We start from the raw sequence: 25,806 nt of genomic DNA, 5'->3' as shown, positions 1-25,806 counted from the left end.
ATACATTCTAAAACCAAGTATCTTGGTGTTATTCTTTTAAATGGTCTTTGCAAATGCTCATTGCATTGTTCTCCTCTCTGAGGAGAACTTTTTGAAGTTTGATTGTATGTGAAAAATAGATTTGGGGGTTAAACGGATAAAATTTAACAAATCTCAGGAATTATCTCCTTCACAAATGTTAAGTCATTCCTTCAGCTTCAGTATAGTTTACTTTCCACTCTCCTACCTTAATTATACATAAATATTTCAAATACATAAATTAAGAAATTGTAAATATGGAAAATATTAAAACAGTTACACAACTACACCTCTTATTTCTTACCTTTAAGACATCGGTTCCATTTCTCACCGCATCCTTGTGACTAGGAAAGGAAACTCAAAGCTGCAAAGCTGGCCTGCAAAGGCAGTAAGACGGCTGGAGGGCAGTCCCAACTTCTACACCTGCAGTGACAGTGTGCTTCTCAGCATTTGCTTCACATTTAATTTGAAATGTCAAGTGGTCCCTTTGTTTTTTTCTTTAGTGTATATTAACAATTGAAAAATATTTCAACAAAACAGAATTTTGGTCAAAATTTTATCTTGTGTAGAGTGAATTCTTCCCTTAGGATTCCAGGCACGCTTAAGGCCACAGTTCTGTAACCTAAGGAAAATGTAGTCACAGCTACCTAGTGAATCTAGTACATTGGGACAGTCACTTTGGATAATTGGGTCAGAGCAAAATGTTTGGGTTCTCTTAAATGAAAAATTGATTGTGGTTTGCAGTAGCTATGTGCATGAGTCTTAAGAGAACGAATTCTCTGCATGGCCAACCCCCTGCAAAAACATTTTATTCCAGGAATAAAATGTTTAATCCTTTAAATTTGATGAATGTAGCACTGAAGAAAAGAGATCATGTTTCCAAAAAGAGCTAAACCACATGTAAAAAACAAGGAGAATGTGCCAGACTGTCTTATGATGAAGTATTTATAGTAAAGCTATTAATGGAATGGTCACTACAGGGGAGAGGAGATCCTAAATATAAATGAAAATTCTGAGGCTTACATGTGTTAGTCCTTAACAGTGAAAACTTCAGTGCTGTCCTAGAGGATAAAACAAAAGGTAAAAAGTCTTTGAAATGTGACCAAACGTATTCTATGCTAAAACTGACATTTTCTTTTAAAACCATTTAGATATTGCCTAGTAAGATACATTTGTTTTTACTGCTGCTGAATCTATGTTGTAATTATGAGACTACATTTGTTTCTGTAACATGTTTATTTTTAATGTTTATTAAGTAAAATATTATTTTCAGCATCACTCACTGTGTGTAGGAAATATGATTTTGGATGAGTGCTACAATCACTGTGAAGAACTCACAAGCCAAGTTTAACAGATCAATCAGAGTGTTGTCAGTGTTAGAGTAGCACTAACCGAAGTCTTATTTGAAAGGTGGTTTTTCCTTTAAGTCAATGGCTACTCATGGAAACTTCTAATTTTTGTTGAATCTGTGGCAGTCCAGAAAACTCTTTTAAGTTTATGGAAATTTTTTAATGAATATTTTGTTGCCTAAATTTTGTGTATTTTTCGTTTGTTAATCCAATCAATTTTCTAGGTTTCTGAATTTCATTTGTAATTTTAAGCAGTTGATCTCTTCACAACTGGAAAAATAATTTTAATTCACTCTGACTTTACAGTAAACCTGTCCACGTTTCACATGGATAATTACACCAGCGATGAAGACACAGATGAAGACTTTGACACCCAGTTCATCATTCAACAGAGTTTACAGGATATTTATAAGCCAGGAACAGCACAACATGCACCTAAGGATGAGAGGTAATGGTTTTCTCATTGGCAATGTAGTATTAAGTGTTGTATTCAACAGCTGACACTTGTCATTAGCTTAAATCTAGTGTTGTGACAAAAACAGGAGGGTCAGACTCCAAGGAGCTGTCAATTAAATATCTGTAAGATATTGTGCCTGACTAGACAGGAATAATCTGGAAATAATTCAGAATTTAATTAGGCAATAAAATATCTGAAGGAGGTTAGCAGCAAATCTGGGTGAGGTGATACAGACTGGAAATCAGAAGAAAGAAAGAAATGAGGACATGAAGGGCTAGAGAAAAACTCAAATACATCTTGTCTTTGGGAATTGAAGAAATGCATAAATCCAACCAGGACACACAGGAAGTTAGCTATCTTCAACCTTAGTGGAGTAGGTGGGGACGGGGTCCAGTCTTTGATCTACTCAAATCAAAAGGAATTCCATAAACTTGAACGAGACTTCTGAAAGTGTAGATTCAGAGTTTTGTTGAACAACACTGAAAAAGGACCAGTTGGACCCTGTATGGGGTGTAAGAAGAGTCGTCCTGGATATGGGCAGTCTGCAGTCAAGCATACCTGCTCACGTGCTCTCTGGCCAATCAGCAACCTTGGTCTCCTGAGGCAGTAACCATCATTTCTTCTGGGGTGATAAACCAGTTTGCTTGGGATGGTAATCTCTTTTTGCCTGCTGGATGTAAAACTAGAAAAACGTATTTTAACCCCAAGAGATTTCATAACTAAATAGAGACATGATGAAGCACATCAAACCTATATAGTATTTTAAAAATTTAACAAACTCATGGAGTGATCACTATGTATCATGTTATTTTAAGCACTTCATAAATACTAACTTTTAAATTCTAATTCTCGTTACCTCTCTATGAGGTAGGTCCTATTATTATCCCTATTTAGAGAGGAGGAAAGTGAGGCACAGAAAAGTTAAGTGGCTTACCCAAGGTCACAGAGCTAGTTAAGTGAAGAGCCAGGCAGTCTGATTCTAAAGTCTGTGCTCTTAACCAACACTGTTTCTATACTTTTGTGTTCAATTTAGGATTAGTTTTTAAAATAATCTTTAAATATTTAAAGTTTTATAAAGCAATTAACCTTATTAGATTATCTGTTATATTAACCATATAACTAAAACCGTAAATTGCATAACTGAGTAACTGACTAATAATTTTAGGTTGAAAGGTATAAGAGAGTTGGGCTAAGTGGAGTACTGAAATGTTTCAGAGGAACTGAAATTGACTGTGGTTATGCAGTTACTTGATTAGACTTGCAGGAATTGTATGATACTTAGGCAGGCTTGCTGATTTACTCAGGTACTTGAAGGAATCAGAAAACTAGAACATACTTGTGACGTGTGGAGTAATGGTCCCATCCAAAGATGTCCTAATTTCTGGAAGCTTACATGGCGAAGGAGAAGTAAGGCTACAGATGGAATTATGGCTGCTGATCAGCTGACTTTTAGATAGGGGGTGTATTCTGGATTACCCAGGTGGTCCCAGTGTAACACAGGATCTTTAAATGTGAAAGAGGGAGGCAGGAGAGACCACCTGGGAGACGGCAGTGTTAGAAGGACTAAGCCCAACATTGCTGGCTTTGAAGATGGAGGAAGGAGTCCACAAGCCAGGAAATGTGGGTGGCTTCTAGAAGCTAGAAAAGGCGCGATAGATTCTCCCCGAGAGCCTCCAGAAGGAACACAGACAGCCCTGCTGACACACTGATTTTAGTTCAGTGAGGACTGTTTTGGATTTCTGAACTACTGAACTGTAAGATAATAAATTTGTTTTATTATTGTTGTTTTAAGCCACTAAGTGTATGGTTACTTCTTATAGCAGCTATAGAAAACTAATACAATACTAAATCTATGAGTGAAGGTTTAAATGTTTAAGATAACTTAATTGACCAAATTGTAAACAGGACAGAGTATCCAAGGGAATTTATTCTCCTCAACCTGGGTTCATTAAATAATTAAAGAATGGAAGGTGGCCGGGCGTGGTGGCTTATGCCTGTAATCCCAGCACTTTGGGAGGCTGAGGCAGGCAGATCACAAGGTCAGGAGATCGAGACCATCCTGGCTAACATGGTGAAACCCTGTCTCTACTAAAAATACAAAAAATTAGCCAACTGTGGAGGCGGGCACCTGTAGTCCCAGCTACTCCACAGTGAGCCAAGATGGCGCCACTGCACTCCAGCCTAGGCAACAGAGTGAGACTCCATCTCAAAAAAAAAAAAAAAGAATGGAAGGTGGCAATCCTTATTTGGTAGGTTTTAAAATAATGTAAGATTCATAAATTGAGATTTAAAGCCTTAAATAATAAAAATGTTACTTAACTGCTAATAGCGTTTTCTGAGCACACATTCTGACTGAATATTTTTTAAAACTCACACCATTTTTATTTACTATTTTTTAAAATAGATTACACTAGAATCATTGACATTCTATAGTGGCCATCAAATTTTACCATGAGATAGTGTGACATTTCAGTCATAGGCAGGCTTGATTCAGTTCAGTCAACACTGATTGAAGGCCTACTGCAATCCAGGCTCACACAGTCCTTGCCCTAAAGAAGCTAACAGGCGAATGCGGAAGACAGATATAGTGAAGGAGTTTCCCTAGAATTTTGTTAAGGGCCACATTACGTTTTACAAATAGAAGTATTTCTTTTTTTTTTTTTTGAGACGGAGTCTCGCTCTGTCGCCCAGGCTGGAGTGCAGTGGCCGGATCTCAGCTCACTGCAATCTCCACTTCCCGGGTTTACGCCATTCTCTTGCCTCCCGAGTAGCTGGGACTACAGGCGCCCGCCACCTCGCCCGGCTAGTTTTTTGTATTTTTAGTAGAGACGAGGTTTCACCGTGTTAGCCAGGATGGTCTCGATCTCCTGACCTTGTGATCCGCCCATCTCGGCCTCCCAAAGTGCTGGGATTACAGGCGTGAGCCACCGCGCCCGGCCTACAAATAGAAGTATTTCTATTATGCCTCAGTCAATGCCTCCTGTGAAAGTTCATCCTGGAGTAACCACTACTACTACTGTTCCCCTTTCCTTTTGATTTCTATCAGATAACAGTTTTTCTCCTCAGTTTTGGAATTACATATGTATTTTCTTCTGTGCAGCTCCCATTCCTTTTTGAGTGCTGACTATAAGAAGATAGTTGAAACAATAGAGAAAGTTAAGTACTCCTCCTCTTCTCTTCCCTTTAACTTGTGGTAAGATGGGATGGTGACATTGGCTGGGCACAGTGGCTCATGCCTGTAATCCCAGCACTTTGGGAGGCCAAGGCAGGCAGATCGCCTGTCGTCAGGAGTGCAAGACCAGTCTGGCCAATGTGGTGAAACCCCCCATCTCTACTAAAAATGCAAAAAATTAGCCGGGTGTGGTGATGGGCCCCTGTAATCCCAGCTACTCGGAAGGGTGGGGTAAGAGAACTGCTTGAACCCAGGAGATGGAGGTTTCCGTAAACCGAGATCACGTCACTGCACTCCGGTCTGGGCGACAGAGCGAGACTCTTGTCTCAAAAAAAAAAAAGGAAAGATGTGATGGTGACAGCTGGCAGCATTCTCCTCAAAGCTCAGAAAGCCTAGAAGCAGGTTCTTCCATGCTGAACACCATGGGGGTCCACAGCTTATTGTCAAGAGTCTGATGTACGCTTTTCTGGGAAAAAATACTTCAGCTCAACGTAGCAAAGAGCTCCTGGGTTCCTTCCTAGACATAGCTGTTTTTTCATAAGTAACAAGATGCTGGGGGTGTTCACAGGCCCAGGTGTGGAATGCTAGATGACAGGCCTTACTGTCTGTCGTATGCCATTTGTCTTTCATAAAAGGTGGCACTAGAATTCTGTTGTTATGCATTAACTTTGGTGGTAGAATTCAGGAAGCAATATGGGCTTCCTTGTAGGTGTGCCAAATGTGAATCTGTTCTCATTTGACTTGTTAATAGGTAAGGAAGATGCATTGTCACACTTAACCAAGTACCATTCTGCTTTTGATGAAGCAGATGAGATAGGCTGGATTCCTCTGCATAAGGCTGCAGTGCAATTAAATAAGAAAATTTTGGAAATAACCCTAAGCGGTAAATTCCCTTTGACTCTTCTTGATGCTTCTAAGAGATAAATTTAACATTCATTTCTATGTCTTAACTTATGTGGTATGATGAATTTATTTCAGCTTCAGACCCCAGTCTGTGGGAGCAAACCACTCACAATGGTGAAACGCCACTGTTTTTGGCTGTCAGCAATTGCCTCTTAGAAAATGCCACTTTTCTTCTTCTCAATGGCTGCAATCCAAATGCTAAGAATTTTGAAGGCAATTCTCCTCTTCTTACAGGTAAATGAATACCTTGTTTCTGAAAATGAGTCTGTGGCACTGAGTCTCCTTCATGCCCCCAAATTTCAAAGGCAGCTTTTTGTGCATAGTTGCAGCACTGTCTCTCTGCTCCCAACTGACCAGACATGGGTACCGACCCTCCAGAAGCTTTCTATAGGCTGGCCTGTGAGGTGGCCTGATGCAAAACCTCTGCTCAATTAAGAGCAGCTCATTTTGCATGGTGCCTTGATCAAGCCAGTTAATTCTGATATAAGAAATCAGAGGGGAGCAGAATTACCTCATGGAGCATGGGTGAAGGGCAGGCAGCTGAAACAGAAGAGTTGGTTGAAAACTATTAAGAAGCAGATAGATCTCTAGATCACTCCTGCCCAACCCCAGTAGAATCCTGGAGGTTTATTCTCTGCATAGCTTAAACAGAGAGTCTCTGGACCATGGAACTTTAGGTGAGGGTGGGAGTACTAGATTGAAAACACTGGAGGAATTAAGCAAACATAATTGAGACTGCCCAGCCCTCCTCCTAGAAGGCTGGCAGCCAGGCCCTTACCCTCCAGGCAGGGGGGTTCTCTGGAGGAATCTGACCAGCCCAAGAAGAAAGAGCTAAAGATAGTAACATTGGGGCTTTCCCAGTAAGTGGCCCAAACATATCAACCTATTGTTAAACCCACAGTCCTCAAGCCCCACCCTCTGTTTAAAATTTCCAACCAGCTTTCTAGTCTCCAACTTTTAATTATGAGCAAATAGGTGAAGGCTATCTGAGGAAAATCTTCAACCAACAGAGTTAAGCAACTTTAAGATTATTTAGGGAAAATAAAGGGAAATTGTCATTAACTTCCTCAGAGAAACCATTTTAATAAGAATAAGGTGTTAGCAAAATCAGAAAACAAAATATTCTTGAAAATTAAAAATATGAGCAGAAATTTTAAAAACCCAAACAATGCTGGAAGATGTAGTTCAGGAAAGCTTCCAGAAGAATAAAATAAGAAATGGAAAATAGGAAAGAAGTGAAAATTAGCTGGATGATCCAAGAGGAGCAACATGTGAATAAGAGGAATGAGAGAACAGACAAGATGGAGGTGGTATATGGCCAATGCAATAAGTCAAGAAAATGATTTCCTAAAATGAAGGACAAGTGTTTCCAGAATAAAGGGCCATACTAAGTGCCAGTTCAATGAACTGTAAAAGACCCAATCCCCTCAGCACTTTGTTTCTAGTCTTAGAGCAATGAGAGCACTTTCTGTGGCAAATTATAAATGCTTATTAGCAGAATTCATACTGATTCAGCACTTCAGCAGCTAGCAAGACTCCTTGTACACATTTGGTGCCAATAATTAATAAGTGAATAGTGAGATGGATAAAGTTAGGTGTTTTAGGATCTTGGGGGTCTAAGTATCCTTCTCTAAATGTGAATTCACAGTATAAATGCAGAAAAGCCAATGATTAGAGAATTTTGTGTAACAAAAACTTCTTCAAAATGTAACATATGTAGAAATAAATAATTCAAGGATACATGTGAAAATGTTAACAAAGATCATTTCAGAGGTGGAATTAAACTTTTCTATTTCTATACTCTAAGTTTATTGAACATAGCCTCTTTTATACTGTAATAAAAAATCATAAAAAGCTAAAAAAAGAGAGAGACTCACAAGTCACTAGGGACAAAGAAGTTTCCACAGACTTCCTGAGAGAAAAAAAGGAATACATAATGTACAAAAGATGAAAAATCAGAGTGGTTTCAGACATCTCAATGGTAACTAGAAGCTTGAAGTAATTGGTGGTTAATAATAGTTTTGCAAACTCTAAGGAAAAATATTTCCAACTTAAAATTCTATATTTGCTCCAACTCTCTGACAGTAGATTAAAGACATAAAAGATATTTTCAGGCATAGGAAATCTCAAAAACGTTCTTGCTCCCCGCCGTTAGGAAGCTAACGGAGCAAATGTTCTACCAACATCGGAGTAAAGCAGAAACACAAAAGCTTGGGATCCAGGAAACAGAAGATCCAAGCCAGGTGGGAGGCAAATGAGATCCCTAAGATGAGGGGAATAACGATCTTAGGATGACCACATATGACCAGGCACTGAGGTCCAGATTGGAACAGGTCAGGAGGCCCCAGGTAGAGGCTTCTTCAAGACCATGGTGGGCTAGGAATGACATCTTGAAGGGAGATGTAGACAGTTTAGAGAGTTTGGGGTGCAATTAATGATAAATTGAAAACTAAGCAAATGAAACATAAGACAAGTATTAACTCCAGGGAAAACAAAAAGATGTGCAGAAAAGGAAATGTAAATATGGCCCACCTTTGAATGACATACATGAAGGTAAATATTTATCTAACAAAAATTGTACTATAAAAACAATAGGATGGTGGGATGAGAAATGTGCACATGTGGTGGGGACAGGAGGAAAAAAAGTTAAATCATTTTCTATGGTAAGAAGTCATTAAATTATACCAAAACCAAAAATCAACAAATAGCAATACAAGCAGGTTACTTAAGAGATACAGGCATGAAGAGCAAAGAATCAGCTAAAGGATACCTCTGGAGAAGGAGAAAGACTGTAGGGAAAGAGTGATGGACTTCACAGTAATTGGCTCTTTAAGTTCTGTACATATATAACTTTTATCAAAATAAAAGCTGAAAATTAGGCTGGGTGCGGTAGCTCAAGCTTGTAATCCCAGCACTTTGGGAGGCTGGGGCGGGCGGATCATCTGCGATCAGGAGTTTGAGGGCAGCCTGACCAACATGTGAAACCCCGTCTCTAAAAATACAAAAATTAGCAGGGTGTGGTGGCAGGCACCTGTAATCCCAGCTACTCGGGAGGCTGAGGCAGGAGAATCGCTTCAACCCGGGAGAAAAGAGGTTGCAGTGAGCCAAGATCGCGCCACTGCACTCCAGCCTGGGTGACAGAGCAAGACTCCATCTCAAAAAACAAACAACAACAAAAAAAAAACAACGAAAATTAAAAAGAGACCAACAGAGTACTGCCAAAAATTAGGATTTGGGGTCCCTTCATGGTTTGTCTGAAGATGCTTTCTAAGGCTTTGCATTTTATAGAAAAAACACTGAGCAGAAGAGCCTTCTCTGAGAAAGCATGCAGAAACCATAAAGCACCCTAGCACTGTATAGTGAAAAGAACTCTGCGCCAGGTCTAACCTCTCTAAACCTGTTTCCTCGTCTAGATGATAGTATTTGTCTTGTGTGTAGAAAAATTACATATGTAAAAACCATGAAGCTGTGAAGCCTGTTGGAACAATGATGGTAGAGCTAGTTTTCCTCTCTTCAGCCTATCTGGCAGGTCAAATGATTCCATTTCTGTGGTACCCAAACAGCATGTCCCCATTGATAGGTCATGGAAAATGCTGGGTTAAAAAGTTAAGCAAACGCATTGCAAGATTCCTCAGAGACTTCAATATATCAATATGCAAAGTGAATCTTGAAGAGGGTGATAGAATATACAGTGCTGGCTGAAAGCAGCGGCTCATACCCGTAATCCCAGTCTCTGGAAGGCCGAGGCAGGAAGATCACTTGAACCCAGGGGTTAAGACCAGCCTGGGCAACATACCAAGATTGCATCTCTACAGAAATTTTTAAAGAAATTAGCCAGGCATGGTGGTGCATGCCTGTAGACCCAGCTTCTTGGGAGGCTAAGGCAGGAGGATTGACTGAGCCCAGGAGTTCAAGGCTGTAGGGAGCTATGATTGTACCACTACACTTCAGCCTGGATGACAGAATGAGACCCTAGATATATACATTTACATACACATACACACACACACACACAGTGTTCCCAAGCCTTTTATTATTAGTATTTTTTTAACTACAACATCATTTTCTTTACAGAACCTTAAGGGGCTTTCTGCACAACATACTTTGGTATGTTGCTAAAATGTCTTAATGCAGACATGATAGGCCAAAACTATCATTTTCTATGGCCTCAACCACTCCCACCAGACACGCATGTTTAAATTGTGTTTTAGTCATTCATTTTTCTGGGGTAGATTCTGGTGTTTTTTTTTTTTTTTTTTTTTTGGCACGTTTCAGTGTCTGGGCTGTCTTTTGTTTGTTTGTTTTTTTTTTCTTATTTTAAAGGAGCTACAAACATTTCCAGGACTGTACTGAATAATTAAGTTCCCATTTTCTTGAAGAATAAAGATAAGTGAAAAGTTTACATTTGTGTTTCAACCACATAAGCAATGAATAATTACTCATGGCTTACATAAAAACAAATAGTCCATTGATGTAAAACACTCTCAGTGTTATTTGATACATGCCTTACTTTACAATCTGTTTCCTAAATACAGAATGTTGGGGTCTGGGAGTGGGTGGGAAGAACTCCTTCAGAAAGCCTGAGGGATACTTGCAGACATGCTGCTCTGGTCTTAACTTCCCGTTGAACATGCCCACCTCACTTCTCATTTCCCAGCTGTGCTGCGTGACTCCTATGACATGGCTGCCTTGCTGATCAACTATGGAGCAGATGTCAATCTGCGTTGTGCCAACGAGAGGACAGCTCTCCACGAAGCAGCCAAACTGGGCAGAGAGGACATGGTGAAGCTTATGCTGGTTTCTGGGGCACATCCTGACCCACAGAGCACGTATGGATTCACTCCTCTTGCTCTTGCTGCCCAAAGTGGACACACTGAAATCATGGAAATGTTACTGCAGAAAGGCAAGATCTTCTGTTTGGTAACAAAGGGTAACATGATCCAGGGGTTTTCCTCTTAATGGAGAGCTTCAAAATAATAAAAGTTAATGTTTTATTTAAGCCTAATATAAATGTTTGATAAAAATTATGGGCTAACAGTGATTACTGAAAAGCCTAACATAAAGATTGAATTTTTTATTAGGTCTGACATAATTTCCCAAAAGTTACTAGGTTGCAGGTTCCTTTTACTTAACATCCCCTCACCCTGCTAAGAAGGTGGTTTAGCTTTTTTGTGGTGGTGCCCTTTTCTAGAATCATAAAATCAAACACCCTGCAACATACTCTACACGTTACCTCTGCCTAAGTCTAAATCATGAGGCGGTTTAATCTATTATCAAATGACTAGATATTAGGAAATTCTTCCTGATTGCTTCTCTTTGGGTCCCAGTTCTTCACTCTAGTAATAACCAAAACTCCAAGAGAAGGAGAAAGCAACTTAAATGTATTGGGTACTACTGTCTAACCAACAAGCATTAAACTACCCATGTTGCCTTGTAACCCTTTAAAAACTTTGTGAGGTAGGTATTATCCTCGTTTTGTACTTGAGGAAAGTGAAGGTCAGCCATGGTACCAGTTGCAGGACTTCCCTTCAAACATGCCCCCTCCCCTCTCCCCAGCTGTGTAGCTGTGGTCATTTTGAATGCTGGCTTAACTGGCAGGGACCCTTGGCTCAGAGAACTTTGGCTTTTACTGTCTTTGAGGAGAGCTCATTGATGACACTGTTAGATGAAGCACGGTAGGATCAATCTAAAGCTTTTTTTTCAAAAAAGCAAACTTTTACCAAGATTTTTAAAAGTCTCAATAATAGAATTATCATCTTTATTCTCCTTCCTATGTCTAGAAGTATTATTTTGTTCTTTAACAATACACGGTCCTGGTCTCCAATATTCTAGATGGCAGAGACTCCTATATTTAAGAACAACCTTGTGCTCTTTAGACTTATCTAAATCTTTCCTGTTATATGGGGGAGGCTAGTTTCTAATCAATGGCCATAAGACATTTTAAGTAAGATGTTTTAAATGATCAATATTAGAAATGTCTAAAGTCATTAGCTGGAATAGCAAAAGTAAACATTAGAGTCTTTCATCTATGAGGAAAGAGTAACCTTTTGTATAGATCATTGATTAAAATACAGAGAAAGAGAAGCAACAGATGTTAAATCCTTTACCCTGCAAAGAAACCAGCATCAGTTGACCTCAGTGAGTGAGCATTTCCTTTAAGTGACTCCCTTACAAAGTAATTTGCACCAAGTGACATAGATGGTAAATGACAGAGCTAGTATTTCAAGGTATATCTGTCTGATTCCAAATCACATTACCATCCTGCATTGCTAGAGTGGCAACATGGCATCATAGATATAAGCCCTGGGTCTAGAATACCTGCATATGAATCCTGACTACCTTGCTTACTAGCTGTGCATCTTTGGGGAAGTCACTGAAACTCAATGAGTTTCTTCATCTTTAAAATGAGTATGTTAGCACCTACTGCTAGGGGTTCTTACAAAGTTTAAAAATTATACACATAAAGGAATCAGCACATAGTGGGCACTCAATAAACAGAGGCTTATTGGACTTCTTAAGGCATTCTTGGAATGGGGTTCTTGGGCAGTCACTGGACCCTGATGACTTCTGGAGTCTGTGTTAAAGTCACTACATCTTTTTTATATGAACTTCAGGATGCTCTCCTCAATTTTCGTCCATTCAAATGCTGTTTCCTCACAGCCCGTTTTACTGAGAAGACTTCCACAACTGACCCAAACTCTTTTCTCCTTCCTTCACCTCCCAGCTCCCCTTCCAACCCCAGCCCTAGATCTTCTAGAAGACCTTTTGCCTGTACCTGTACTCTTATTCACATCACTCACATAACACTTAGTGTACAGGGTATATATAAGTTAAGCATTCTTTTTTTGTTTTGTTTTGTTTTTTGTTTTTTTTTTTTTGAGACAGTCTCGCTCTGTCGCCCAGGCTGGAGTGCAGTGGCGCGATCTCAGCTCACTGCAAGCTCCGCCTCCCAGGCCCACGCCATTCTCCTGCCTCAGCCTCCCGAGTAGCTGGGACCACAGGCACCCGCCACCTCGCCCAGCTAGTTTTTTTTTTTTTTTTTTTTAAGTAGAGACGGGGTTTCACTGTGTTAGCCAGGATGGTCTCGATCTCCTGACCTCGTGATCCGCCCGTCTCGGCCTCTCAAAGTGCTAGGATTACAGGCTTGAGCCACCGTGCCCGGCCAGCATTCTTTTTTTTTTTTTTTTTTTTTTTTTTTTTTTTTTTTTTTTTGAGACGGAGTCTCGCTCTGTCGCCCGGGCTGGAGTGCAGTGGCCGGATCTCAGCTCACTGCAAGCTCCGCCTTCCGGGTTCACGACATTCTCCTGCCTCAGCCTCCCGAGTAGCTGGGACTATAGGCGCCCGCCACGTCGCCCAGCTAGTTTTTTGTATTTTTTAGTAGAGACGGGGTTTCACAGTGTTAGCCAGGATGGTCTCAATCTCCTGACCTCGTGATCCGCCCGTCTCGGCCTCCCAAAGTGCTGGGATTACAGGCTTGAGCCACCGCGCCCGGCCCCGGCCAGCATTCTTAATCTGAAAATTTGAAATCCAAAATCTTCCAAAATCTGAAACTTTTTGAGGATCAACATGATGCTCAAAAGAAATTCCTACTGGAGCATTTCAGATTTCAGATTTCTGGATTTGGGACTTGTAAATATAATGCAACTTGTAAGTGTAATGCAAATACTTTTTTAAAAACCCCTGAAATCTGAAACACTTCTGGTCCCAAGCATTTTGGATAAGGGATACTCTGTATTAATAACTGTACAACAACTTATCTCTTTGGCTATTGGCAGTTCCTAACCTCAAAAAGTTAGTGTCTCTTAGTATGGTCCCCTACAAACAAGCTAAAACAGAACAAATGCCCTTTTCCACCAAAACAGTATCATTAGATGGCATGGTATTATAGTTTGACAGATTTGTTAGTACCATCCTATATGTGTGTTATGAGTTAAGTGGGCTTTTGTAGGCTGGTCTAGAAATAAAAGCAACTTTTATAACAGTATTTCTACTGGAATTTTCAAGTTCCAAACAAATGGACATCAAATTACTTCAAAAACTAACCTACTTATAATTTAGAAACTGCCATTTTTTCTTCTTCCCCAACTAGTTTATAAGCTACTTGAGAGCAGGAGGTATATATTTTGTCACTTTGATTCTTGGTGCTTTGCTAGAGTGCATGCTCACTAACTGCTTTTTGGTGATGGTGATATATTTTTAAGATTACTCAAGAAGTAACAGTGGAAAATAATTTTTGCATTGACAAGAGTCTTTCTCCTCCTAGGAGCTAATGCTCATGGTCAGGCCTCTGATTCTTCTTCCATTTTACTCGAAGCTGCGAGTGGAGGAAATCCAGATGCTGTGGCCCTCTTGCTGGAGTACGGAGCTGATGCCAACATCCCTAAGAATTCAGGCCACCTGCCCATCCATGTGGCAGCTGACAGGGGCCACTTACTGTTAAGTTCAATTACATTATTGTAAATAATAAAAATTGTAATAGCTACCTTTTATTTTGAGCTGCTTTTAGGAACTTTATAATCTTTAATCACCAATCCCATAACCTAAACATACTGGTTTTGTGTGTGTGTGTGTGTGTGTTTTTTTTTTTGAGATGCAGTCTCACTCTGTTGCCAGGTGCTGGGTCTGAACCACAGACCCTGGCCAAGCAACAGATGAAAGGAGTACTTAGACACAGGTATCCAGTGAAAGAGTGGGCTAGGGGACCAGGCTGCTCATAGAAAAGAGTTGTAGCAGCCATGGCCCTGACAAGCTGGTGCTTCAGGCATTTATTTAGTACAGATTTAATGACAAAGGCTTTGAGTCAGCACATTTTGTGGGTAATTAACAGTTCCCCCCACCCCATCTAGATCAATTCCCTTATACTTCCTTGTTATCTACTCTGAGAGAATTCAGCTGCTTTCAGCCAAATCCTTTCCTGAAGCTTTTGCAAAACCTCCCAGCCTTCCAAAAAGGTTTGCTTCTTTCTATAACTTTTATAATTTTTCCCACCATGCTGACCGAACTCCTACAGCCAGACTGGAGTGCAGTGGCATGATCTCAGCTCACTGCAACCTCCGCCTCCTGGGTTCAAGCAATTCTCCTGCCTCAGCCTCCTGAGTAGCTGGGACTACTGGCGCCTGCCACCACACTGGCTAATTTTTGTATTTTTAGTAGAGATGGGGTTTCACCATGTTGGCCAGGATGGTCTCGATCTCTTGACCTCGTGATTTGCCCACCTCAGCCTCCCAAAGTGCTGGGATTACAGGCTTGAGCCACCACGACTAGCCTTAAACATACCTTTTAAAGATGAGAAACTCTTACGAGAATTGCTTGAACCTGTGAGGTGGAGGCTGCAGTGAGCCGAGATCGCGCCACTGCACTCCAGCTTGGGCAACAAGAGCAAAACTCCGTCTCACAAAAAAAAAAAAAAAAAAAAAAAGAGACTCTTGACCAACTAGGAAGAACTAGAAATGGTTGTTTACCAAGCATCCTCTGAAGCCACCAAAGATATATAAAACTTTTTTCTCAGGTATTTGGACAATATGGGAAGCCTCAGGTCTCTGGGCTAATTCTGAATTTTATAGCTTAGACAGTAATTCCATTCAATTTTACTCGGTATCTGAGCTTCTGGATGAAGGAATTATGCTTTTGTTTGGTTGGGGGTTCTAAATGCCCTCTGAATATTGATACTATCTAGTATTACTATAAAACAATAATAAACAAGTTAGTGCTACTTCTTAAAAACAATGTTGAAATGCATTTTGAAATTCTTTCTCAGAGCTCTGAAGATACTGATTCCAGTTACGGATCTTGCTGCCATTAAGCAGAGTGGGATCAGTCCAGTTCACTGCGCAGCAGCAGGAGCACACCCTCAGTGCCTGGAACTCCTAATCCAGGCTGGATTTGATGTGAACTTCATGCTGGATCAGAGAGTTAGCAAACACTACGATGACCACAGGAAGTCAGCTTTGCATTTTGCTGTATCAAACAGTGACCTCTCTTCAGTCAAGCTGCTTCTGAGTGCTGGAGCTCTGCCTAACCAAGACCCGGTTAACTGCCTCCAGATAGCCCTCAGGATGGGCAACTATGAGCTGATCAGTCTGCTGCTAAGGCATGGGGCCAATGTCAATTACTTCTGCAGAGTTAACCCTTTACATTTCCCATCAGCACTGCAATACACTCTGAAAGATGAAGTCATGCTCAGGATGCTGCTGAACTATGGGTATGACACACAGCGATGTTTTGATTGCCCACATGGAGACAAAGTCCATCCTTCCTATACTGTTGAAGGCTGGACATCTACAGTTATCAAAGATACTAAGGTAAGTCCACAGTATTGGCTGTATTCCCTTACAGTCATTATTTGTGGCACTGGAACTATGGCAATAAATAGATTACATCCATTCTCTCCAGAAGCTTGAAGAGATCCTAGTATAACAACAATTATATGATAAAATAATTATGATAAAATGAACACAATGTAGAAAGATATAAAAGGAACAAAACAGTACGGAGAAAAGTGATTTAACTCTGCCTAGCAGTGTGAGGAAGTTTCATAAATGAAGCAACTGATTAAATGATTTATTTTGATCATACTTCTGATGAAAAAAAGAATCAGAATAAGTACAGTTGACCAATACCATCCCTCCCCGTTTTTGAGACATTTTTCCCTCTTGGCCTTCATCACACCACATCTCCTTTGACTACTATGCTAAACCATAGCTACTTCATGTTTTTCATTTACTTTCCTAATTCTGACTTTGTTTCCTTCAGTTCTGTGAAGTAATAACTTTGTCATGGCTGCAACATCTCTCTGGAAAGGTTGTTCGAGTGATGCTTGATTATGTTGATCAAGTTCGGATCTGTTCAAAGTTGAAAGCTGTGCTCCAAAAACAGGGGATCTGGTCAGAAATACATTTTATCTTAAGTGAGTATCCTTATAGAATGACTTTTTACAAAAATACTAATTGTATTCTTATTTGGTTGTTTTAGAATTAGAACACCCTTCTCTTCTGGTTAAAAGCTTGACTTAAACCAGAAAAATACTATTCCTATCTTTAAAAAATGTTACTAACTATACTTCATTTGTATTTATTACCTTTTCTGAGGAGATAAAACTTGTTAGGTAACTACTTATTATATAGGTAGGTAATAGTTTCATCCCAATCCACCTAAACCATGGCTACAAAATAACACCATGGACACAGGAATGAAAAGCTATTATATGGCAATAAAAACAAGGATGAGAAAAAGCTAAGAGCCAAGTCTGTAGAGGGTATCAAAAGGACCTTCTTCAAAGCAAATCCTTTCAAAGTAGCATGTAAGACAAATTAATAATTTATTTCGTGTTATTTCCCTTGGGTGGTAATCTTCAGTTTCTACCCTGTCCCTGAGGGGGCTAAAACATGCAGACTTTTTTTTTTTTTTTTTTTTTTGAGACAGAGTCTCACTGTGTCAAACAGGCTGGAGTGCAGTGGCGCAATCACAGCTCATTGCAACCTTCTCCTCCTCCTGGGTTCAAGCAATTCTCCTGCCTTGGTCTCGCGAGTAGCTGAGATTACAGGCGCATGGTCACCACACCCAGCTAATTTTTGTATTTTTAATAGAGACGGGGTTTCACCATGTTGGCCAGGCTGGTCTCGAACTCCTGGCCTCAAGTGATCCACCTGCCTCGGCCTCCCAGAGTGCTGGGATTATAGGCATGAGATACCCCGCCTGGCCACATGCAGATTTAAGAACTTCAGATCTCACAGGCCAGATCCACAATTGATGCCAGTCTTTGGATTCTAACTTGACATGGCTCTGGAACCATATCTACAACAAGGATTGCAGTAAGAACTGAAAAACTATTTCCCTGACTTTGCTATTTAGTAACAGCAAATGAAATGCTATCAAATACATTTGCTAACAAAACCCTAAGATACTAAAACATAAGTTCTTTTTCTCTTTGGATAATGTGCCTTTTCTTTTTAGCAAACCCTCGCTCCCTAAAACACTTGTGCCGCCTAAAGATCCGGAAATGCATGGGACGTTTACATTTGCGCTGCCCTGTATTCATGTCATTTCTTCCATTACCCAATCGTCTAAAAGCATATGTCCTTTACAAAGAATACGACCTTTATGGACAAGGAATTTTTACAGGAACCTGGTAATCAAACCATTCTAATAGGAAAAGGTATAATTTTGCAGCTGTATTCCTTAGAATTTCACTTATGTATGATTCATATTTTTTGCTTTACCCACCAACTAAAATCTCAATGCAGTCTAAGTCCTTTAAAAAGTAGCTCTGGGAGGCTGAGGCAGGAGTATTGCTTCAGCTTGGGGGGGTCAAGGCTGCAGTGAGCTGTGATCGCGCCACTACACTCCAGCCTAGGTGACCAGAGCAAGACCACATCTCTAAAAGAAAAAAAAAAATTTTTAAGTAGCTTTGAACATAGCTTCTCAACATATAAATGACTAGCATTCTCAAGGCAGTTAAAAAAAAAAAAACAAATAGTACAAATTTCAATTAACTGAAATACACCAGTTCTAATTAAGTGTATAAATCCAATGTCTATGTGCTCAAAATAATAGATGCCACTTCTGACAAGTCAAGATAACTCATTACAGTATCTTTTTAATAGAGAAGTATATATGTAATACAGTAGTCTCCCTTATCTTCAGAGGATACGTTCCAAGACCCTCAGTGGATGCCTGAAGCCAGGGTTAGTACAGAACCCTATACATAGTGTATTTTTTTCCTACACAGTCATGTATCATAATGTTTCAGTCATCACTGGACTAAATATGTAATGGTGGTCCAGTAAGATTATAATGCTTATTTTTACTGTACCTTTTCTATGTTTAAATATATACTTACTATATGTTATAATTGCCTATTCAGTACAGTAACACGCTGTACAGGCTTGTAGCCCAGGAGCAACAGGCTATATAACACATGGCCTAGGTATGTAGCATACCATCCCATCTAGGTTCGTATAAGTGACTGATGTTTGCACAATGACAAAATCACCTAACAACACATCTCTCAGTAGGTATCCACATCTTAAAGCCAGTTGTTAAGTGACATACAACTGTACGTGCATGCCCTACAGTGTGGATACACTGCACAGAGGGATGATTCAGGTCCCAGGTGGGACAAGGCAGGACAGCGAGAGACTTCATCATGTTACTCAGAATGGTGTGCAATTTAAAACTCATAAATTATTTATTTCTGAGACTTTCCTTTTAACACTTTTTTTTTTTTTTTTTGAGATGGAGTCTTGTCCTGTCACCCATGCTGGACTGCAGTGGCATGATCTCAGCTCACTTTAACCTCTGCCTCCCGGGTTCAAGCGATTCTCGTGCCTCAGCCTAACGAGTAGCTGGGATTACAGGTGTACACCAACATGCCTGGCTAATTTTTGTATTTTCAGTAGAGACGGGGTTTCACCATGTTGGCCAGGCTGATCTTGAACTCCTGACCTCAGGTGATCTGCCCTCTTTGGCCTCCCAAAGTGCTGGGATTATAGGTATGAGCCACCACGCCCAGCCTCCTTTTAATAGTTTTGGACCACGGGTAACTGAAACCACACAAAGGGAAACCATGGATAAGGGGGCCTACTGTACATCTCAGTGATTGGACTGAATACACACTGACCCCAGTACATGACTTAGAAGTTTGCTGTTCTTGTGGAAAACTCCCAGTACCAGCTTAGTGTCTATTTACTGTTTCTTTGTAGAGTCAAGTACAGAGGTAGGGTAATTCAGTTAATTGAAATACAACTCTCAATTGAAATTTCATTAATGAGAAACGTGTGTCCCTTCTCTCCACAAAACCCTGGCTATGGCTGACCATTTACTGGTTAATATGATCACTGGAATTGGAATTACAAGTGTTTTCAAATGATTGACGGCTTATGATTTCTGTATTCAACCTAGCCTGATAATGGACATGAAGAGGCTCACTGATGGCAGTTATGTTAAATTTTTATTTCTATATATTCCATACTGCATGTAAGTATAGGTTCCTTTTTCTGAGATGGAGTCACGCCCTGTTGCCCAGGCTGGAGTGCAGTGGTGCAATCTCAACTCACTGCAACCTCTGCCTCCTGGGTTCCAGAGATTCTCATGTCTCAGCCTCCCGAGTAGCTGGAATCACAAGTGTGCGCCACCACACCCAGCTAATTTTTGTATTTTTAGTAAAGATGGGGTTTCACCATGTTGGTCAGGCTGTCTCCAACTCCTGACCTCAAGTGATCTGCCCGCCTTGGCCTCCCAAAGTGCTGAGATTACAGGCATGAGCCACTGTGCCAGGCCTCCATGTAAGTATACATTTCTACGTATGGACAGTGAGGAAGGAAACTGAAAAAGACATTCATTCAACCACACTTGTGTCACATTTAGAAGCCACATCAATAGGCGTAACAGGTAAAATGATATCGTCCATTTTCACTACAGCCCAGTCAGCTATGGCCTTGATGTTTACATGTTTAGTCTTGGTACTTTTTAAAGAATTAGATAGTCCATTTTAGGGAAACTGAAGCTATATGATTTTTTTCTGGTGTAGGGATTAATGGCTATATAGACTATTTCAGTAAGCACAGACTTTAAATTATTTTTATAGTTTTTTTACATTAAAAAATTTATATAGCTGACATGAATAGTTTTTATTTTTTTAAATCAAACTGATAAGTGAGTGATAGATTATATCTTTCAATATAGAAATAAATATATTTAGGCTATACATGCACTTCTATCAGATAAATTATATAATTCTAAAGTTAATTTCATCTATTACCTGTACCTTCTAAAAGTGTATGTACATTTTTATAAAATTCTAAACAAAACACTAAATCCCAGAAAAAAGGAACTAATTGCCATAAGAAACTATAAAGAGCACATGGGATGAATATGCATTAGTATTGAAATTACAGATCCAAGCTATACTGTGGTATGCATAATAATCTGCCCCTTTAAATTGGAGGAATTTCTGTGAGTAGGACCAAACAGTAGCAAGTATACATCAATTAATGAAGTCTTTTTCCTTTGCTAAAAGAAAAAAAGTCACCAGTGATCGATTAGTTTGCTTCTATAACGAACTTTTCCCAATAAAGTGACAATTTTTTTTTTCCATTTTAGCTGCTGTGGAATTGTAGTTGGGCTAGACGTGTAATTGATAATGTCATAACAGATTAAGGAGTCCATTGTTTTACAAACATCTGAAATTACTTTGAGAAATAAAGTTCAGAGTATCAAATATTTCATTAAAAAACACTGTACAAAAATCATGGACTTTATTATACATTAAAAATCTAACTTTTTTCCTGAAGCCTTGTCAGTAAATACCTATTGTGACAAAATGAAAAAATAAGTTCTCCACCCCACATGTATACCAATACCATGATCACATAAAGTCGAGTCCTTCAAGTCCAATTCTAAAGTGAAACATTGCATGATTTTAAATTGTACACTGCATGATTAATAGTATCAGTGAAATAAGAACTAACCAATTCACTTACATTACAAAATCACCAAATATACAAAGCAATTTTGCACATTAGTTACAACTTAATCCCCAGTCTCACATTAACTGAAGTAAATTTCATGAGTGAAGCCACAGAGATTGGTTAAAAAGTATAATATAGTTCCAGTTTCAAATCTTTATGTATTACTAATTAACGTAGAAAACCGAAATCTCATGGGAGAAGAGTAAACCAAACTTGCTAAAAATAAAGGGTTGCTTTCTACAATTGGTGTGTTTAAATATTTAAAATACAATCTGAATGCTAAGAGGTTGTCTCAGAACCAACATTAATATTTTCGTTTCATTCAGGTGGCAGGTTTTACAATACACTAGCTCTTAGGATCTCTTGGCATTAATAATAGGATTCAAATTTTAAATAATATGGTTCCTAGATATAATGCAAAGTTAACTCAGATGCCTTTACCATATACGATTTTATCTTCCCTAGGATGCACATCCTACTGACCTTTTCCCAAGCATAATGGAAACACATTTACCACCCCTAGATTGTGGAGTCTGAGGACTCTTTTGAAACTAAACAATAATCATTGCAGATGTGGCAAAAACTAGACTAGCTTTAGGGACTCTGTTCAAGGTAATAGCGTTTTAGTCCCTTGTTAGCAAGTTTTCAAAATTTTTAAAGGTGAGAAGGAATAACTGGTTTCCTATCTACTGACTTCATTGCCATAGTTACAAACATACTGTTCATACAGGTAACAGAATGCATTGCAGAAGTAGGCAGGCTTAATATCTTTTCTGTTTAAAAAGCAGTTTTGTTGATTTCTAACACCATTAAGTGTAAGTCTAAATGTGAGAAAAGATATCCCAAAATCTAATCCAATTACCCTCAGAGCATCTCAAGAACTGGAAGGGATTTCAAAGGAGGATAACAATCAGCTTTACCACTAGGCAGAAACCCATGGGCAGCCTTTAAATAACAAAAAGAGTTTATTAAAATGGATACTTAAATCTCTGCAGTGATGGAATAGTTCATATAGTTCAATAGTAATGGAACAGAAGTTGAATCATCTAAAATTGTTAAACCCACTCATAATTTCTATTTAGCACTGGAATGCACTTTGATTTGACCTATGAAGATGGGTGTATTGTTGCAGAAATTCCTGTGAACATGACTTAAAACAAACTACAGGTCTGTCCAGCATCCCTAAGTCTGCCAGTGCCCTTAACTCTAGCCTACAGTATGACCCAGGGTGCTGACAAAGGGCAGCACTTGCTACCATGCAAAGCACCAGCTTAGTACAGCTGCCTCCTAATGATGACCACCTTCCTTGTAGAGTAACAAATTTCATCTGAACTAAGTGAGGTGACAATTTGTAGAATAAACAAAAGACTTAATGGAACAGAAAGCTCCAGTCTCCAAAAGGTCTTAAAAACAGGACTTGCCATGACTACTTAAGTGCTGGCAACAGAAGAAATTCTAACTTCAACAAAACAATTGATACACTATTGTGAAAGCATTCCCTTTGGTAAGCACAAAACAAACTTTTTATCAAAAAGTATTTCATAAATTTCTACTTTTTTACTGTATGTTTTAGTAACATAAAGCATCAGTAAATAAACATTACACCCATTTGGCACATGGATAGAAGGAATATCATGATCCTATATATCATTATCCTATTCCTACAGAAAACAATGTACATATAGTGTGAAACAGCCGAGTTATAGTTTGAGACCTAAAACAGATGCCATTTCTAATGCAGAACTATGAAGAAAAAACTGTATATCAAAAAAAAAAAAAAAAAAACAAAACAAAAGGCTTTCTCCCTTGTAAAATTATTAAAGTCTTAGTGGCTAACCTCTTGAAAAATTTGTAAATGTGTGACTATGTATTTTACTCACTATATTAACTTTGTATATATATATATATATATATACTTTTTCATGTGAAACACATGAAAACATAATTTCTATTAGCAGTATTAAAAGTGATTACAGAAAAAAAATTAAGGTTTAACATAAGACAACAGGCAGTAGAAAAATGTTATTTTAACCTTGGCACCAGGTTAAATCCTTCCTTGGTCAACTTCTCCTATACTCTACCAGGAATTCAATTCATTTTCAATCTTTCATAAAATTGGACCTTTTTCTCATTTGAAGAGTAGACATATTTACAATAATTAGTGCAAATTAGTCTATTCTCATACATTAGTTATTGGCCTTTGTGGATATAAAGTGGTGATTCAGTACTTTATCAAAACATGGGATTATGAAAATACTGGGAATATCAGTCTGAAATTTAAAAGATTACATTTTCTAAACTAAACTCTGGGAATTTTTACTTTAAGCATGAAACATAATTGTTATAGAACTTCTTTTGAAATGTCTCTTGACTTTCAATAAAAACTATTTCACACAATGCAGAAAATACAATGTATCACTCCATAGCAGTATCTTTGTCAATCCTAATCTAAAATGTATTTGAACAAAAATCTCTAATAAATTCCAGTATCTTATTTTTAACCACTACTGCTCTGCAGCAGTAATTGAGGTCCCAACCTGAGAACTAAAAATGTGACAATAAAATGCCAAGGGCTCTATCAATCTTGAACTGAAGACACTTAAGCTTCTTTCCTACTAGCATCAAGTGCAGTACATTAGCGAAATGTGAGCAATCCCAGAAAGTGCCCTGAGATCAACAGTACCACCTGCCACAATTTGAAACCTTAAGTGTAAAATCTCTGTTCTAATTATTTTATAAAAGTTCTATTGCACATTTAATATTGTTAAAATATTTGCAAACTTGTAGAATTCTCTGTATAAAGGGCTTTAAACTTATTCAGCTAAATGCTTCCTCACTGCCAGCAAAATGTTCGTAATGAAAGAAAAGCCTATCGATGAATGTCTAAGCCTGAAGAGTAAATGATTTCTTACGGTCATAGCCAATTACAATGCAAGAATTAAAAGTTCACAATCTGAAGGAAAAAATTATTGAGCAAATGTCTACTTCAGGGAGATGAGCAGGTTTTCTTTAGATGTTAATGCATAGTACATTATGTTTAAGGGGGAAAAAAGATCAATGCAAACCTAAGTCATCAAGTTCAATCTTTCTTTTAAAATGTAGCTACAACAAATAAGCAAATATAAAGCTTAGTCTCCTCCTTGATATTTCAACACAGTTGTTACCTTGTGCCATTTCACCATAGAAACTGTCAAATTCCAAGGGGGAAATATCTACCAAAAGTTTAAGTTTATGCTTCTGACTCTCTCTTCTTTCCTCCTTCTCCCAAATCACTCTCTTCTGACTGGCTACTGCTAAGGACAACAAACTGCCCCTCGCTACTGGCTTGGTTTGGTCTACTGGACGCAGCTATCAACCGACTTTGTTCTTCCAAGTCCTAGTGGAAAAGACAAAAAGAAACTAAGTTACTTGTCTGCAGTCAAATGGCAAATTATGCAGTTAAGATACATTCTTGAGAGCCACTTCAGTTCTTCTGTCGTAAATATATATGCATACTTCTGACAACTTGATAAAAAGAAAAGCTACCCCCAAACAATACAACACCAGAATGAATTTTGGCACCATCCCATAAAAGCCAACATTCAAACTAAAACATAGTATTTTCTCATTTTCTTTTTTTACGACCAACAACCAAATAAAGCCCATCATCTCTCACTATACACCATAGTAAAACCCTCGAAAGGGATCACCCCACACTCCTTTCCCTTCCCCTCTCCAGCCCTTTTCTCCATCCCTGTCCAATTCATCTTGCTAAATCAGGTTTCACCTTCCCTCAGCCTAGCCTACCAAGAAAGCCTCACTTCAGTGTCATCTTTGCCACTTCCCTCTTCTTTGTCCAGAAAGACAGCCCACAGCCAATGCTTACTGAGCTGTTCTAAGTATCCCAGCTGTCTCCTCTTTACCATTCCTACAGTCAATCTGCAACCCATAACACGCTCTTACAATCTCATGGATCATTTAATGCATTCTTCAAGTTTTGCTCCAAAATTTGTCTTTTAAAATTATCCTGTTGGATGGACAATGATTTGACACTCCTGGCAATATTAAAAATATTTATTTCATTATATATTTCATATAACATATATATATATATATATATATATATATATATATATTTCCCCCATAGAAGGCAAAATGGCTTTCAGCAATGGGAGTTAAATCTATACAACCTCTCAACTGCTTTGACAGAGATAACCTCCTCTGAAATATTAAAGTTCTGGTATATTTTTGAAACAGTCATATTACATGTCAACATAATTATAATGTAAACATCATATCAAAAGAGAGATGTGACCCTTTTCTGCTATGGTATGAATCATCTGTTTATGAAGTGGCTGAACAAGCAGAAACAGTCCTTCATTTGGAAATTCAAATCTGAAAGTCATAGTGCTAAATTAAGTCTTCACAACACACAAAGATCTAGACATTAGGACTGTATAC

At 38.8% G+C, this 25,806-nt stretch overlaps 2 protein-coding genes across 6 annotated transcripts in view; one reads left to right on the top strand and one right to left on the bottom strand.

The window, feature by feature from the left end:
- The first annotated feature begins 1,017 nt into the window (after positions 1–1,017).
- Positions 1,018–25,799, top strand: ASB14 (ankyrin repeat and SOCS box containing 14). 2 transcript variants are annotated; one of them, XM_010360464.2, is made up of 11 exons: positions 1,018–1,098; positions 1,674–1,815; positions 4,925–4,980; positions 5,748–5,879; positions 5,975–6,133; positions 10,557–10,802; positions 14,163–14,334; positions 15,657–16,200; positions 16,652–16,805; positions 17,852–18,053; positions 24,665–25,799. In XM_010360464.2, exons 2-10 carry the CDS (start codon positions 1,694–1,696, stop codon positions 18,028–18,030), a joined length of 1,764 nt encoding a protein of 587 aa, XP_010358766.1. In that variant the 5' UTR covers positions 1,018–1,098; positions 1,674–1,693; the 3' UTR covers positions 18,031–18,053; positions 24,665–25,799. The 2 variants fall into 2 exon arrangements, with proteins under 2 accessions (XP_010358766.1, XP_010358767.1); XM_010360465.2 differs by lacking the exons at positions 4,925–4,980; positions 5,748–5,879.
- The window catches only part of APPL1 (adaptor protein, phosphotyrosine interacting with PH domain and leucine zipper 1), a 52,754-nt gene continuing 43,378 nt past the window's right edge, over positions 16,431–25,806 (bottom strand). For 3 of the 4 annotated variants that reach the window (XM_030926666.1, XM_030926670.1, XM_030926668.1), the window contains one exon: positions 21,132–24,742. In XM_030926666.1, coding sequence (XP_030782526.1) covers positions 24,596–24,742 — 147 coding nt within the window. In that variant the 3' untranslated portion in view covers positions 21,132–24,595. Of the gene's footprint in view, positions 16,780–21,131; positions 24,743–25,806 lie in introns of those variants that run through there. The other variant, XM_030926667.1, reaches the window with a different exon arrangement.

This window comes from Rhinopithecus roxellana, chromosome 1, assembly GCF_007565055.1.
Source record: "Rhinopithecus roxellana isolate Shanxi Qingling chromosome 1, ASM756505v1, whole genome shotgun sequence".
Taxonomy (NCBI): domain Eukaryota; kingdom Metazoa; phylum Chordata; class Mammalia; order Primates; family Cercopithecidae; genus Rhinopithecus; species Rhinopithecus roxellana.
This window is presented reverse-complemented; position numbering and strand designations above follow the sequence as displayed.

Coding starts and splice junctions, on each gene's coding strand:
- ASB14 (XM_010360464.2), top strand. CDS start 1,694: ATGGATAATTACACCAGCGATGAAGACACAGATGAAGACTTTGACACC. Junction 6,134..10,556: donor CAATTCTCCTCTTCTTACAG/GTAAATGAATAC, acceptor CTCATTTCCCAG/CTGTGCTGCGTGACTCCTAT. Junction 14,335..15,656: donor GCTGACAGGGGCCACTTACT/GTTAAGTTCAAT, acceptor ATTCTTTCTCAG/AGCTCTGAAGATACTGATTC.